This window comes from Eumetopias jubatus, unplaced genomic scaffold (assembly GCF_037043125.1).
Source record: "Eumetopias jubatus isolate StellerSeaLion01/CBP00866 unplaced genomic scaffold, mEumJub1_p1.0 scaffold_10, whole genome shotgun sequence".
Lineage (NCBI taxonomy): Eukaryota > Metazoa > Chordata > Mammalia > Carnivora > Otariidae > Eumetopias > Eumetopias jubatus.
This window is the reverse complement of record NW_028274816.1, coordinates 42,942,309-42,955,887: the sequence shown is the minus strand read 5'-3', so window position 1 is coordinate 42,955,887 and position 13,579 is coordinate 42,942,309. Positions and strand designations below refer to the sequence as shown.

Below are 13,579 nucleotides of genomic sequence, written 5' to 3'. Positions count from 1 at the left end.
CAGAGCAGAAGTAAATCAGGAGACCGTGTTGCCATGGGCAGACCATGTCGTGCTGGGCCATGGGCAGAGCACCCAGGTGGACGGGGCCATGTCCTCGGGAAGCAGCCCAGGTGTGGCATGAATGTCTGACCCCACTGTGCTGCCAATGTTCCCAGGACACCCAGCATGGGGGATGGTTGCGGACATCCGCCACCGCGCATGGTTTGAGCCCCTGATGAGCTGTGTCTGAAGCAAGTCATTCCTGAACTTTTTGACCACGTGAGTTAATAAGTGTTCTTTTTATTGTTAAATCAGTCTGGGTAGGGTTTCTGTCACTTGCAATGAAGGGTCCTAACAGAAAACACTGCTTTCCCCAGCCACAGGGGACAGGACCAAGGGGCATCAGACACCTGGACATCTGGAGTGAGGGGAGATGGGGCCAGGCGCCCGGGCATGTGCCCTGGACTCCAGGGAGCCAGGCTTCAGGCCCACGCCTGGTGGGCACCCACGGCATGGCAGACTCCAGTCTGGCTCAAGGTGAGCTCCCATGCCTGGCCTGAGAAGGCCCAGCCAGCCAGGCAGGTGAGCGTCAGCAAGGTGCATGGGCAGATCTGGTTTCCAGTCCTCCCAGTCTTCCCTGGGGGGGGGGGGTCACTTGTCTGGGGGGCAGGTGCTGGGGTGCACGGCCTCAGGGGACCTCACTCCAGTCCTATCTTCCCTCTGGTCCCAAAAGGTGCCTGGGGTTGTCTAGCTCAAGGCATTATCTGGGACCACAGCTCTTAGGGCTGAGAAAAAGGCATTTATTTGTTCCTAACAGGCCCGAGTGTTTTGAGTTCGCTAAGTGGACAGAGAATTACCTGAAGTGGAAAAGAAGGATGCCAATGTCCAGCACAAAGGCACTGGGGTCTGGAGAGAAAGAGCCACTCCCACTGTGCCTGCCACCCGTGGGGCAGGGTCCTGGGGGCGGGGTGCAGCGCGGGAACTCTGCTCTCTCGGGGCCCAACGATGGAGTCTGCTCGGACGCAGGAGGGACCGGGAGGCCCTCCCTCACAGCCGCAGATCCCGGTCAGCTGTGGAAGGCTGACCAGGAGGCGCCCGAGGCGTAGAACTCCACACCGCTGGGCCAGTCGCCGTCCCCATTGCCCTCCTTGTCCTCGTCAGAGTCCTCCTCGTCCCCGCTGGATGCCCCGCAGCCCGCCCCGGCAGAGTGGGCCGGCTGCCCGGGGGCCCCCGCGTGCAGCTCCTCCTCCTCCCGCTTCGGGGCGGCCAGCTGCCGGTAGCAGAGGCTGCAGACGCGCAGGGGCTTGGGCGACAGGCGCGGCAGGAGGAAGCGCTCTCGGGAGCACTCGGCACAGACTACGAAGCCGCACTTGCGGCAGTGGTGGCGCCGCGTGAGGGCCGAGAAGCGCGTCTGCGTGCAGCGCATGCAGATGTCCGTGGCCTTGTCGGGGATCCAGGGCGCCGCGTGCTCCGTGCTGGGCTGGCGGCCCGTGGCCAGCAGCTGCCGCCGCACACACTCCTCAATGTGGCTGATCCACTCCTGGCGCTCCGTGCTGGAGGCGGCTGACACCACAAAGGACTTCTTGGCCGTCCGGATCATCCAGCGGTTCTTGGCCTGCGCGGTCTCGGGCAGCGGCTCGAGCGTCACCTCCTCCAGCGGGATGATGTGCTGGCTGCGGTACTTGCGCTTGTGGAGCACGATGCTGCCGTACACCAGGATGTCGTTGAAGAGGAAGAAGATGCGTGGCTTGGCCTTCTTGCGGCACTCCTTGGTCAGCATGCCCTCGCCCAGCAGCACGCGGCCTGGCAGGGCCAGCGGCTGCCCTGACGCCCCGAAGCAGCTCTCCACGGCCGCGATGCGCTGGCTGTTGATCTCCGTGTTGGCCAGGTAATCCACCATGTTCTCCGGCAGCCTGGCTGTGGGAGGGGCGGCAGGTGAGGGAGGCGCCGGACCCCAGACCCCATGGCCCTCGCATCCCAGCCAGACAGGCCACCACAGGGCCCAGACGGCCAGCCAACCGCACAAACTCGCTGCCCCAGAAGCCAGAGCCAACTCTTAGACAAGGAACTGCCGAGACATGAAGGGGCGGTCCCCAGTGAGGGGCTCGTGGAAGCCAGCCCGGGACGGGGAGGCAGCAGTGAAGATGTGTGGCTGAGCCAGGCCACCACTGTGGCCAGTGGGGGCTCAACTCCCTGGGGACCCTTGGGAGCCAGGGGAGAACGTGCCTCAACGCTGTCCACCCCAAGAGGCAAGGATACTGAGCCCCAACTCCCATCAGGGGCTCCCAGGAGCACCAGAGACCTGGCACTTTGGGCCTGCTCCAGGTGGGACAGTGAGTGCCAGGCACCAGTGTCTGCAACCCTAACCCATCACGGACTCCGCCATCCACCAAGCCAAACCATCACAGACCTGCAGCCTGCTCCCTCGGCCCACGGCTCAGTGGTCACCACTGCCTGCATCACAGGTACCACGTGCTGACTGCTTCCCCCATGTCGAACATGACTATCTTATTTAGTCCCCACACCAACCCAAGGAGGTAGAATCCCCCAGTGACAGGGGGGAAACTGAGGCTCTGTAGGTAGGGGGCCCAGAGCTTGTTTCCTGGGAGACAGTGCCATCCTCCATGGAGTGTGAGGCCCACTCTGTCCTCCTCTGCCAAGCACGAAATGTCAGTGGCCCAGATCTCATCCAATTCTGTCCACACACACTGCCTTTGACCTCCAGACTCATGGCATTGAAGACCACCCAAATCCTGCTGACTCCCCCGGTCAAGCCTCCAGCTGTGGCTTCTCTCCTGCGCTGTTAAGCACGGACGTCCACCTGTCCACGCGATTTCCTACCTGCTCCTCTAAGAAGGTCCTCAAATTCAACATGTGCCTAACACAAACCCAGCTTTTCCCTCCAGTTCCTCTTTTCCATAAACAGAACCACCATTCACCCATTTGTTCAAGCCCCAAACCTAGGACTCATCCTTGAACCTCCTCTTTCCTGTACCCCCAACGGTCACCTCATGAGCAAGCTCCACCATCTTTATCTCTCACCACTGGCCAGAGTTTGCCCACCTCTCACCACACAGCTACACGGCTGGATCCACAGCAGGGTGCCATCATGTTTTGCCTGAACTAGGCTGTCCCATGCTGGCTCCTTCCTGTGACTGGGCTCTCGGTCCTCATCTCCCTTCAGAAAGGGTCTCTGACAACCCCATCTCAAGTACAGGGTTGGCAAACTATGGCCTGAGGGTCAAATCTGGCCCACAGCCTGTTTTTGTAAATAAAGTTTTATTGGAACACGGCCACACCCCACTTAAAATTGTCTGTGGCCGCTTTCAGGCTGCAATGGTAGAGATGACTAGAGGTGACAGACACCACGGGTTGTAAAGCCTAAAGTACATACTATGTGGCTCTTTACAGAGAAAGTTTATTGACCCTTTCTCTAAGATGTTACCCTAGGACTTATCAGGACCAATATTTTCTTATCTATCTATCATTTGCTTACATGTTTTGTATTTCCATTTCTGGGTTCTAAACTCCATGAGGGCAGGAGCCTTGTCTTGTTCACTACAGTATCCCCAGTGCTTGGAACAGTGCCGAGCACACAGTAGGTGTTTTGCACCTACTGTGAAGTGAATGAAGGAACCCTTCCAAAGCTCCCCGAGGGCCCCCCATGCATAGAGTCAGCTTTACTTCCTGGAAAGAAGCAGGTGAGAGCTGACTTCATGGCCACTGCCAGGTGCACACAGGCACACACAGCATGACCCTGGCCAAGCTGATCACACTCATGGTATTTCTGGGTCACCACACTGCAGTTCTATAAGTCAGACTACTTGTGGGAAGCCAGAGCGGGGCTCAGTGTGGGGGCTGGATGCATTGCACAAGACGGGTGCTCAGTTCCCTGAGTCACATACCGCTTGCCCCCTTCAGACCACAAGGCATCCTGAGAGATGCTGCCCACACCACCTTATGTAAGAACGACTCTTTTTAGGTTGCTAATCTTGGCTGTGCGTTTCAGACCTCGCTGATTACTGGTGACAGCCCTGGGCTGTCCTGCTAGGACCAATCACTGGGTCCCTGCTGTGGACAATCTGAAAAAATTCCAGAGGCCATCCCCCTTCCCCCCACCGGCTGGGCTGAGTGCTGGCTAAGGGCTCCACTGGAGGAGCTCAGACCGCAGCCGAGGGAGACCCCCAGGAGCCATGAGTTCAAGACCTGTGGCAGAGACAACAGAGATGCCTAGCGGTGGGGGAATGGTTCCCACAGCTGGGCCACTCACACGCAGGAAGACCTCCGGCAGCTACTACGACTCACCCAATCCATGCGGGTCAACATGGAGTGACAACAGACATCAGACACTGAGTAGAAAAAGCAACCTGCCAAATGGTAAGTGACAGATTGTGTGTAGATATTACAAAATGGTGCAAAAGTATTCAAGAACTAGATATTCGAATGAAGATGGAGAAGATGGAACTTTACATGCATGAAGGTGGCTACTATTAAAAAAAAACAACAACAACAACTTAAAAAACCCAGGCAATAACAAGTGTTGGCAAAGACGTGAGGTTGAAACCCTGGCGTGCTGTTGGGGGAAATGTAAATTGGTGTAGCACTAAGGAAAAGAGTATGGGGGCTCCTCGAGAGATCAAAAATAGAAACACCATCTGACCAAGCACTTCCATTCCTGGGTGTCTCCCCACCAGACGGAAAGCAGGGTCTCAAAGTGGTATTGCACACCCACGTTCATGGCAGCATTATTCACAGTAGCTGGGAGGTGGAAGGAACCCAAATGTCCATCGACGGCTGAACGGCTGAACAGAATGTGCAACAGAAAATTATTCAGCCATAAAAGGAAGGAAATTCTGACCCCTGCTACCACATGGATGAACCCCGAAGACATTTTTGCTCCATGAAATAAGTCGGTCACAAAACAACAAATACAGTACGGTTCCACTCCTATGCGGCATTGCAAGTAGTCAAATGCATAGAGACAGAAAGTAGAAAGGTGGTTGCCCAGGTTGGGGGGCAGCGGGAGGAAGGAGAGCTGTTATTTGATGGGTACAGAGCTTCACTTTTGCAAGATGAAAAGAATTCTGGAGATGTTTCACAACAATGGAAATATACTTAATACCACTGAACTGTACACTTAAAAAGGGTTAAGACAGGTTAAAAACAAATGATGGACCCAAATCAAAGTCAGGTGAAAGTGGCCTGGAGAAAGGGTACCTGGATATAACCAGCAATGGAGGGGGGGAAATGCATAACGCACCTACTCTGGGGATGCACCTGACACAGGGCTTTGTCCTGATGGAACTTGTTCTCTCCTCTCTTCCACTCAGAAATAGTCTGTGTGATTTGTGAGAGAAGTCTGGGGCCCCACCCTGGGAACCCTGGAAAGCAGGACCTAGGAGGGGCACCCAGGTCCACCCTTCTGGGAGAGCTACAGTTGGGGACACCGCTTATCAGAGAAGGAGGTACCTGGCCAAGATCACAGAGGTGGGGGGTCAGAATGCTGGCCCCTTGTACTGTCCTTTGGCTTCTTCTGACTGGGGCCAGGCTGATTCATCGCTGCCCTTCCTTCCATCCAGCCCCAACCAGGCCCACGGTGCTCTCACGTCTGCTGGATTTCACCTTCCAAATGTGTATCATAAGTCCTATCATGTGCCAGACACAGTCCTACTGTGCTTGGCACCAGGTGACAGACAGCAAAGAAGTAGGGACCAGGCCCTTTAGTAACAGACTCCCTAGTGGGACAGTCAGACTAGTAAGTAAATCAACAAGGTAATTTCTGATTGTGTGTGCTAAGTGCTGTGAAGCAAAAGTCTGATCTGCCTGACAGAGCTGGGGTGGGGGTGGGGGTCAGGCAAGGCCTGGTGAGGAAGTAACCTTGCACCAACCCTAACACTGTGAAAGAGCCAGTCATGCAAAGGCCGGAGAAAAGAATGTTCTGGGCCCTGGGAACAGCTCAAGAATCTGACCCGTGGAGGCCATAGAGGAAGGAGTGAGGGGTAAGAGGTAAGGTCAAAGGGGCCAGCAGAGGCCAGTCTTGAAGGTCCAGAGGCCAAATGAGGATCTGAGGTTTTCTCCAAGTACACTGAGGAGAGTGCCAGATCCAAGTGTCCTTTCCTTCCAGAGGGGCTGCCCCTCAGCCTTGTCTAACCCTGTGTTTCCTGGAGGCTCTTCTCCAAGAAAAAAAAAAGTAATAAGGAAAATAAACCAGAGGTGCTATTAACTAGGAGCTTACAGCTCACCAGCTACAACTGTAAGCACATTATAAGTATTCTCTCACTTAATCCTCACGAAAGCCCCACGGGGGAAAGTACCACCCCCATCATCAAAATTACTGCCCAAGGGCCCAGTCGAGTGATGGGGGAGCCCAGCTACAAGAAGGCTGTTCTTGACCAAAGACAGAATCAGAAATCCTCAAGTCCAGAGGGCAGGGTCCCTCTCCAAATGCCTGATCCCCTGCCCTACCTCCCCAACCCCATACCAGCCCAGGGATCTCTTGGGCTGGTCTGGGCAGGTCCCTTAGCTCAGCTGGGCTGCCTCACCTCCGGTCTTGGCAGCCCTGAGGGCTGACGTGTGCAGGGACACAGGCCTAAGTCAGAGTCATCTCTCGGCCCGCACAGACCCCAGTGGAAATTATGTGCCCAGGAACAGCCCAGTACTAAGTGGAAACTCTGTGCCAAGAATGACCCCCGCAATGATCCACCCTCCCCACTGGCTTTTCACCCTCTGGGGTGAGATAAGAACTTTGTTCAAATTGTAAACCAACATTTTCCTTGCACTGTGGAGATCAAATTTCAGAGTGCCTCTGAACTTTGGAACCTTCTGGAACCTTTGGAAACTTCCTTCTCCCCCCTGTAAAGGGGGCTGAAGACACCACTGCCTTGCTTAACTCTTCGGTGTTCCAGAAGAGGAAAGGGAAGGAGATTCCCGCTGATTCCAGGTTGGGAAGGAACTGCCATCTCTGTAGGCCGACCTTAGTGACTTCCTCTGTGAAATGGGAGATGAAGCCCTGCCATTTCTTCTGACAACTCCTACCCAAAATCACAAACTCCAACGCCTTGGGGACCAGGCTGTTCCATAGTGAGAGAGGCCAGAGAGGACCAAGGCCACCCAGAAAGCACTGCCACTCTCCTCCCGCCACCTCCCGGGTCCACTGGGGCAGCTGACTCTGCTCACGTGTGCAGACCCCGAAAACTGGGACCAAGGAGTGAGGCCCCCACGGCGGCGTCAGGCCAGGGCTCTAGCGGAGATCCCCGCCGCCTCAGGGGGCAGCACCCGCGGGCGCCTCCGGACCTCCTCTGCTCACAGGTCGCGCATCCCAGGGACCCGGCCTTGACCCCGAACGCCCTTACTTGTGCACACCCCGCTCTGCCTGGAGCCCCTGCAGCCTCCACCTCGCCTCCAGCAGCCCCAGCCAGCAGTAAGCGCCCTTCTCCGCGCCTCTGCTCGGGCTCAGGGTCCGAGGTGGCCCTTGCTGCGCGCCGGTCCCGCCCAAGCCCCGGAGCCACCTCGACAGGGCGGCCGGGGAGACTGGAGGCGGCGGGCAGGCGACCTGCCTTCCCCTCGTGTCCCTGCCAGGCCCGGGGCCCTTACCTCCTCCGCCGGCTCCCTGCGCGCCTGCGCCCCGCCCGGCACCCCTCCGCGAGCCTGCTCTTGGCCGCAGAGGTCCGCTCCGGGTCTGGGCGCCCACTCTCGCAGGACACGCCCCTCGCGGCGGCTCCGCCAATCGGAGCCCCGGCGCGCGGGCGGGGCCGGTGCCTGGGCTCCCGACTCTCGGTGCCTGACAGCCCGGGAAGTGTAGGCGGGCAGAGCCCCCCAGAGTTAGAATGGGCACGCGGTGCGCGCCCGCCGTGGGCAGGACCTGCACAGAGTTACTTTTCGGGACCTCCCAGGGCTGGCTCTCCAGTCTGACTGCCCATTTCCCCCTGCCGCTCCCACCTCGCTGGAGACAGTCCTCGCAGGACTCCCAAGCGAGGCCTTGGAGTTACTGTGCCTTGTGCCGCCTCTGGCGGGCCTCCCTGCTGCTCGCTGACACAGTCATCTCCTCTCAGCACCCGAGAAACCAATCATCATCATATTAACAATCAGCAGCATTTAATCCTTTTTATATTTTAAAACTTTGTATAGTGGAAACTTTCATAGAAGGAGAGTCCAGTTTAGTGGACTCTAATGCGCTCATCACGCACTCCAACATCCAGCAGGTTATGCTGCCTCCCCACCCAGACCCTCCCCTGCCTCCTGGGACCCTGGAATGAAATTCCAGGCCTCACCCCTCCAGGAGGCCTGTCCCAGCCTCCCTCTGGTCCCCTCCCCGCACTTCATTTCACACTGGCTTCTTCCTGTTCCTCAAAACCCCAAGGTTGTTCCCACCTATGGGCCTTTGCACGCCCCTACCTCCAGATCTTCCCATGGCTGCATTGTTGGCATTCAAGTCTCAGCTCAAACTGCCATGTCCTCAGAGGTTTCCCTGACCACGCAAAGCAGCTCACCGCCTCCACTCCCCCCCCCCGACCCTCAGCTACCTCACCCAGTTTTATTATTTTGTAAATTATTTCTCCAACCCGAAGTCATCTTATTCAGTCACTCATTTATGTGTTCATGGCTTGTCTCCCTCACCTAGGCAGTGAACCCCATGGACTGGACTATATTGATCTTGTTCCTCTCTTTATCTCCAGTTCTGAGAACCGATATGAGCACTTGGTAGAAACGTGGTCACTGTCCCACAGTGACAGTTTGTCGTGCCAAATAGGGCAGACGCTGGGCACTTTGGCGAGGAGCCAGCTCAGGCCAGTGCAGTGTCTGCCTGCCAGGACCAAGGCCAGAGACAGCAGCAGGCACAAGAGCTGATCCGGCCTGGGGGCTGGAGCCAGGAGGCCTGAGCGGAGCAGTGGTGACCTGCCCTCCGGGGCGGTGTGGGCAGAGCCTGTGAGGTAGGGATGGGCCTCTCCTAGCCCAGGTGGAGTGAGGCCAGGACATGGGCTAAGGAGGGAAGGGGATGAGGCAAGGGAGGAGAAGGGAGGGAGAGGCCCAAAGAAGAGGGGTGGTAGGCAAGTGAGAGGGCCACCACAAATGGCCTTGGCAAGCCCACCTCCCCACCACTGCCACGAGCCCCCCTCCACCACCTTCGCTGCTGTTACCTCCGCAGTAGGACAGACAGTGCTTACTGAGCACCCCACAGAAGCCATGGGCTCATAAAAGTAAACATGTATACAATGCATGGCAAACCTTCATACTGAGCTCTTTCATATAAAAATCAGGATTTTCACCTTCTCATAAATCAGAGAATTTGAAAACACGGTCCCCCATCTCCTCGTGGAACTGTTCCCTTCAGATTGGGCACATGACCCCATTCACGACAGTCCCACCTCACTCTGTGATTTCCTTCTCGCCCCGCTTTACCCGTTTATGTGCTTCCGGTTGACTAAGCATCTGCACTGAGGAGTCCTGATGGTACAGCGGGGCCTCTACACCAACAGAGGAGAAGGACACAAGGCCCAACCACCCCAGAGGCTGACGTAGAATCAGGCAGGTCAGTTGGGACCCCGGTAAATGCCATCCCAAGTGTACACACTGCTTGTTGCTGGGGGCTGGTGGGTGCTGGAGGGGGACACTGAGCTGAGCCTTCAAGGCCATGTTCCATGACTGCTTCAGGACCAGGTCCCCACCTCCCTAGCAAGAGGGGCTTCGTGGGGAACGTAGGCCCTGCCTGGGGTGAGGGCACCACGGAAGGGAGCCAGAGAGCCTTTGAAGGCAGAATTATCCAGTTTGAGACAGCACCCTGGCACCTAACACTGCTCCTGGCATGCAGCAGGTGTCCAGAAAAGGGAGGCCTTTTCATGGTTCTGGGAAACCAGAGGGAGGAGGCACACCCGTTGGTCCTGGAGGTGGGAGACCCCAACTAGCTTTGTCTCACTGCTGTTCCAGGACCCACTGGGGCCTCAGTCTCCTCCTCTGTCCTTGATTCCAGTGCTGACATTCTGGGCCTCAGGGTGGAGACAGCGGAGACTCTACTCATCTAGCCGTCCGCCCCTTCCCAACAGGGACCAGCTGTGGGCGGAGAAGACCTGGGCGGAGGGCCTGCTCCTCCAAATAAGAGGAAAAACTCGTGACTCAGGGAAAGGCAGAAGTTGACTCAGCCAAGCCACAAGCTGTGGAAAAAATGAGTTCTCCCTGAGGCCTTTTTTTTTTTTTTTTCTCCTGGGGTAAGAAGCCCTTTCTGAGGGAAAGCTGGCTTCCAGACTTGGGGAACCAGGCTTTCAGGAAACTGCCAAGGCTCATGATTTTCAAGTTAGGAGTTCCGGCAAACACCTGGGTGGAAAATGCCAGAAATTTATATTGGATCTTTTTAAGTTTTGTCTAAGTGCCACGCGCTGTGTGCTAAATACTCCATATTATCTTATGTCTCCTCAGCCTACACCTGTCATTCCCCGCCTTGGGCTTATGACAGTGAGGCAGACACAAAGCATTTAGGGTGAAGGATCCCCACCAGCACAAATGTTGCAGCAAGAGGCATGAAAACAAACGGGGCAAAGTAGTAACAGGGGATGACCTAGGTCAGAGGGGGGCAGACTTTCTGAAAAGGGTCAAATAGTCAACAGTTTGGTCTCTGTGAGCCCCTCCGGGCTCATGGCATGGCAACTCAGCAGCTCCGCTGTTGCCCCGAGCACAGCCCTCGCCAGGGTGCCAGCCCGTGGGCAGCTTTGCTTGGCGACGCTCACGGCTGACTGTCCAATCAGGTTCGTGTGTTAGGAAACTTTATTCTCCTTTTCATTTTTTTTTTTTTTCAGCCACTTAAAAATATAAAGGCCATTGTTAGCTCACGGGTCATGCAAAAACAGGCCAGAGGCTGGAGCTTGCCGACGACCCCTCACCTACAGGTGGTCGTCATTGCTTTCTTACAACTCTTCCGCTCAGTTGAAAATATTCAAAACAGAAAGTTGGGCCAACAAGTAAAGGGGAAAAAAAGCAAACGGCGGTTGTCCTACATATCATGGGGCCTCATGGACTTGACTTCAAGTCGGCTCGCTCCCCACGATTCTGCATGCTGCTGTGCTACACCTGAGGCTGGGTCTGCAAACCGTGGAAATGTGGACATTAGGGAAGGATTTCTCGTGAAACGGTTGTGAAGATTAATTGTAGAAGAGGAGCACCTGAGAGGTTTGGAAACCGATTTCACAAGAAAATCTCTCAAGGTTGTTGGATTTTTTTTAAAGGATTGTTGGATCCTGGATTGCTGAAGTGTCGGATTTGAAACCGAGAGGAAACGTGCACTCTGCACAACCACAGAACAGCAGTGGCCTTCCCCACCCCCCGCCCACACCTGCCTCTGCAGGGTCAATATTTACCCCTTCCTGTGTGTGTTTGCCCATGCGTGTCATTCCAAGTCTGCACCTCCTTGTCATGTTTGCAGGCAGTATGGGTCTGTTTCCCATCATGGGTGCCTCCGTGAGGCTCTGACCGGGCCAAAGGGGAAAACAAGATACGCGAGAAGAGAAAACTGCCCTTTAAAAAATGCTTCGGATGGATGAAATAAATATTGCATTAAAGATCATCTTCAGAATGATTTAGACACGCCTACTTTCTCCAAGAGGGTCAAACCAAGAGGCCTCTGACAGCACTGGATTGACAAAGTTCCATCTGGGTCATCCATTCCTTCCACAGTTACTGGACACTGTGCCACAGCCAAGCGGTGGAGGCAGAGATGAAGGGGGCACGGCCTCTGCCCTTGGGAGGCTCACAGTCGAGCAGCGGGCAGACCTGTGGAACATACTCGTCCATGAGGAGCCAGAACCGCTCACCCAGAGCAGAGGACAGAGGTCATATCAGATGAGAACTGTCTGGGTTGGATACCACATCTTGGAGCACAGTTTTGGCACCAGAAAATCAGTCCTTGGGGTCTGGCTGGCAAAGAACTCTTCATCTGCTGCATTTAAGGCAAGAACAGGAATTTTAAGGACCAGGAAGATGCAAGCTAGAGAGAGAAAAAGGCCCAGCGCGTGGTGTGGGAGAGGGCCAGGGGAGGCTTTCTGGCTGAGGAGTGGGGCTGGGGCAGTCAAGAAAGGCTTCAAAGGACAGGAATGGGTGATATTCCATTTGAATTACTTGCTGGGCTGCCCAAGATGCCCCATGTTTTTGGCCATTACCCCTCAAAGCTTCATGAAATCCACACCTTTGCTGCCAAGCATGCAAATTATTATATCCAACTTCCACGGCGGGCAACGTGGCAACATCTATCACGTTGAGAAAGGGCGGCCCGTCTGTCCAGCTAGTCCCCTCTTAGAAACTTATTCTTAGACATTATTGTATTTGTGCAAAAGGATATATGCTCATATCTATTCATTGCAGCTTCACTTACAATAGGGAAATAATGGGACAACCTAAATATCCATCGACAGGGGGCTAGTTAGATCATGGACATCCATACCGTGGCTGGGCTCACCGCAGTTAAAGGGAAGAAGGCAGGTCCCTATGACCTGCTGTGGAACGATTTCCAAGATCTATTGAGAGAAAAAAGTAAGGTGCAAAAAGTGTGTGTAAACATGTGACTTCCTGCATGAGTATGTGTGAAAATTATTGCCAGAACAATTCGTGAGAAACTAGTGCCAGCGGTTACCTCTGGGGGGGAAATGGATGGTGTGGACCCGTGATAGAGGGACTCACATTTTATACTCTTGTCTAGTTCCCTCCCACACTGCACAGGTGACCCTGTGTGACCAGGGGAGATTGTGGAAATGACCGTGTGTGACTGTCCAGGCTTCTGCCTTGCTCTCTTGGATCACTGGCTCTGGGGGAAGTCAGCTCCTTCGTCCTGAGGCTGATCAAGCAGCCCTGGGGAGATGGCCGTGGAGTGAGAAACCTCAGCAGCAGCTTGCTGGCCATGTGAGGGACCATCCGGGCCCAGGGAAGACCCAAGGTGACTGCAACCCAGACTGACACCTTAACGGCAACCTTCCAAGCGACCTTGAGGCAGGACCATCCAGCTAAGCCCCTCCCCAACTCCTGACCCTCAGAAACCGTGTGACGTCCCAAATGTTTATTTTCTCAAGCCACCAAATTTTGAGATAACTTGTTACACATCAATTTGTTATGCATCCTTTTATTTCTTCTAGACATTTTACCTTGTGCATTTGTGCATGTCCAAATAGTGGTGGTGATGCTACTGATCATAATCCTAACTGTCTCCACCACATGGACTGTGTGTGCAGTACTTTGGGGCGATCAGCACTAGGATACCTGAGGTGGAGAGCTGGGAACCAGCACAGGGCAAGGAGCCCTGCCTAAGTAGGACTCCACGTAAGTGCTCAGAGAAGGGGAGGAGGAGCCTACCTTCCAGGTGTGTATTTGCAAGGGGGGGGTGGTGATGTGTCTGTGTGTGTGTGCAGTGCACGTGCAGAGCTTGAACAGCCCTCAGGTGCAAAGTTTCACACCAGGTGCCTATAGGCCCACAGACCCTTTCTGTTTGGCCAGCACACTGAATTTTAAAATCTGAACTTGACACCCACCAGGATTGCTAAAATTGTAAATGTTGACAATGTCAAGTGTTGGCAAAGATACAGAGCAAGTGGATTCTCATAGGTTGCTGGAGGGAGTATAAATGGAT

General features: G+C 55.1%; 1 protein-coding gene across 2 annotated transcripts; it reads right to left on the bottom strand.

Moving 5' to 3' along the window:
- Nucleotides 1-263: 263 nt before the first annotated feature.
- Nucleotides 264-7,642, bottom strand: PLEKHF1 (pleckstrin homology and FYVE domain containing 1). 2 transcript variants are annotated; one of them, XM_028123494.2, is made up of 2 exons: nucleotides 7,573-7,642; nucleotides 264-1,896 (listed from the first exon to the last, which is right to left on the bottom strand). In XM_028123494.2, exon 2 carries the CDS (start codon nucleotides 1,877-1,879, stop codon nucleotides 1,046-1,048), a length of 834 nt encoding a protein of 277 aa, XP_027979295.1. In that variant the 5' UTR covers nucleotides 1,880-1,896; nucleotides 7,573-7,642; the 3' UTR covers nucleotides 264-1,045. The 2 variants fall into 2 exon arrangements, with proteins under 2 accessions (XP_027979295.1, XP_027979296.1); XM_028123495.2 differs by lacking the exon at nucleotides 7,573-7,642 and adding an exon at nucleotides 7,332-7,533.
- Nucleotides 7,643-13,579: the final 5,937 nt, after the last annotated feature.

Excerpts from the sequence above, each read along its gene's own strand:
- PLEKHF1 (XM_028123494.2), bottom strand. The coding sequence starts at position 1,879 with ATGGTGGATTACCTGGCCAACACGGAGATCAACAGCCAGCGCATCGCG.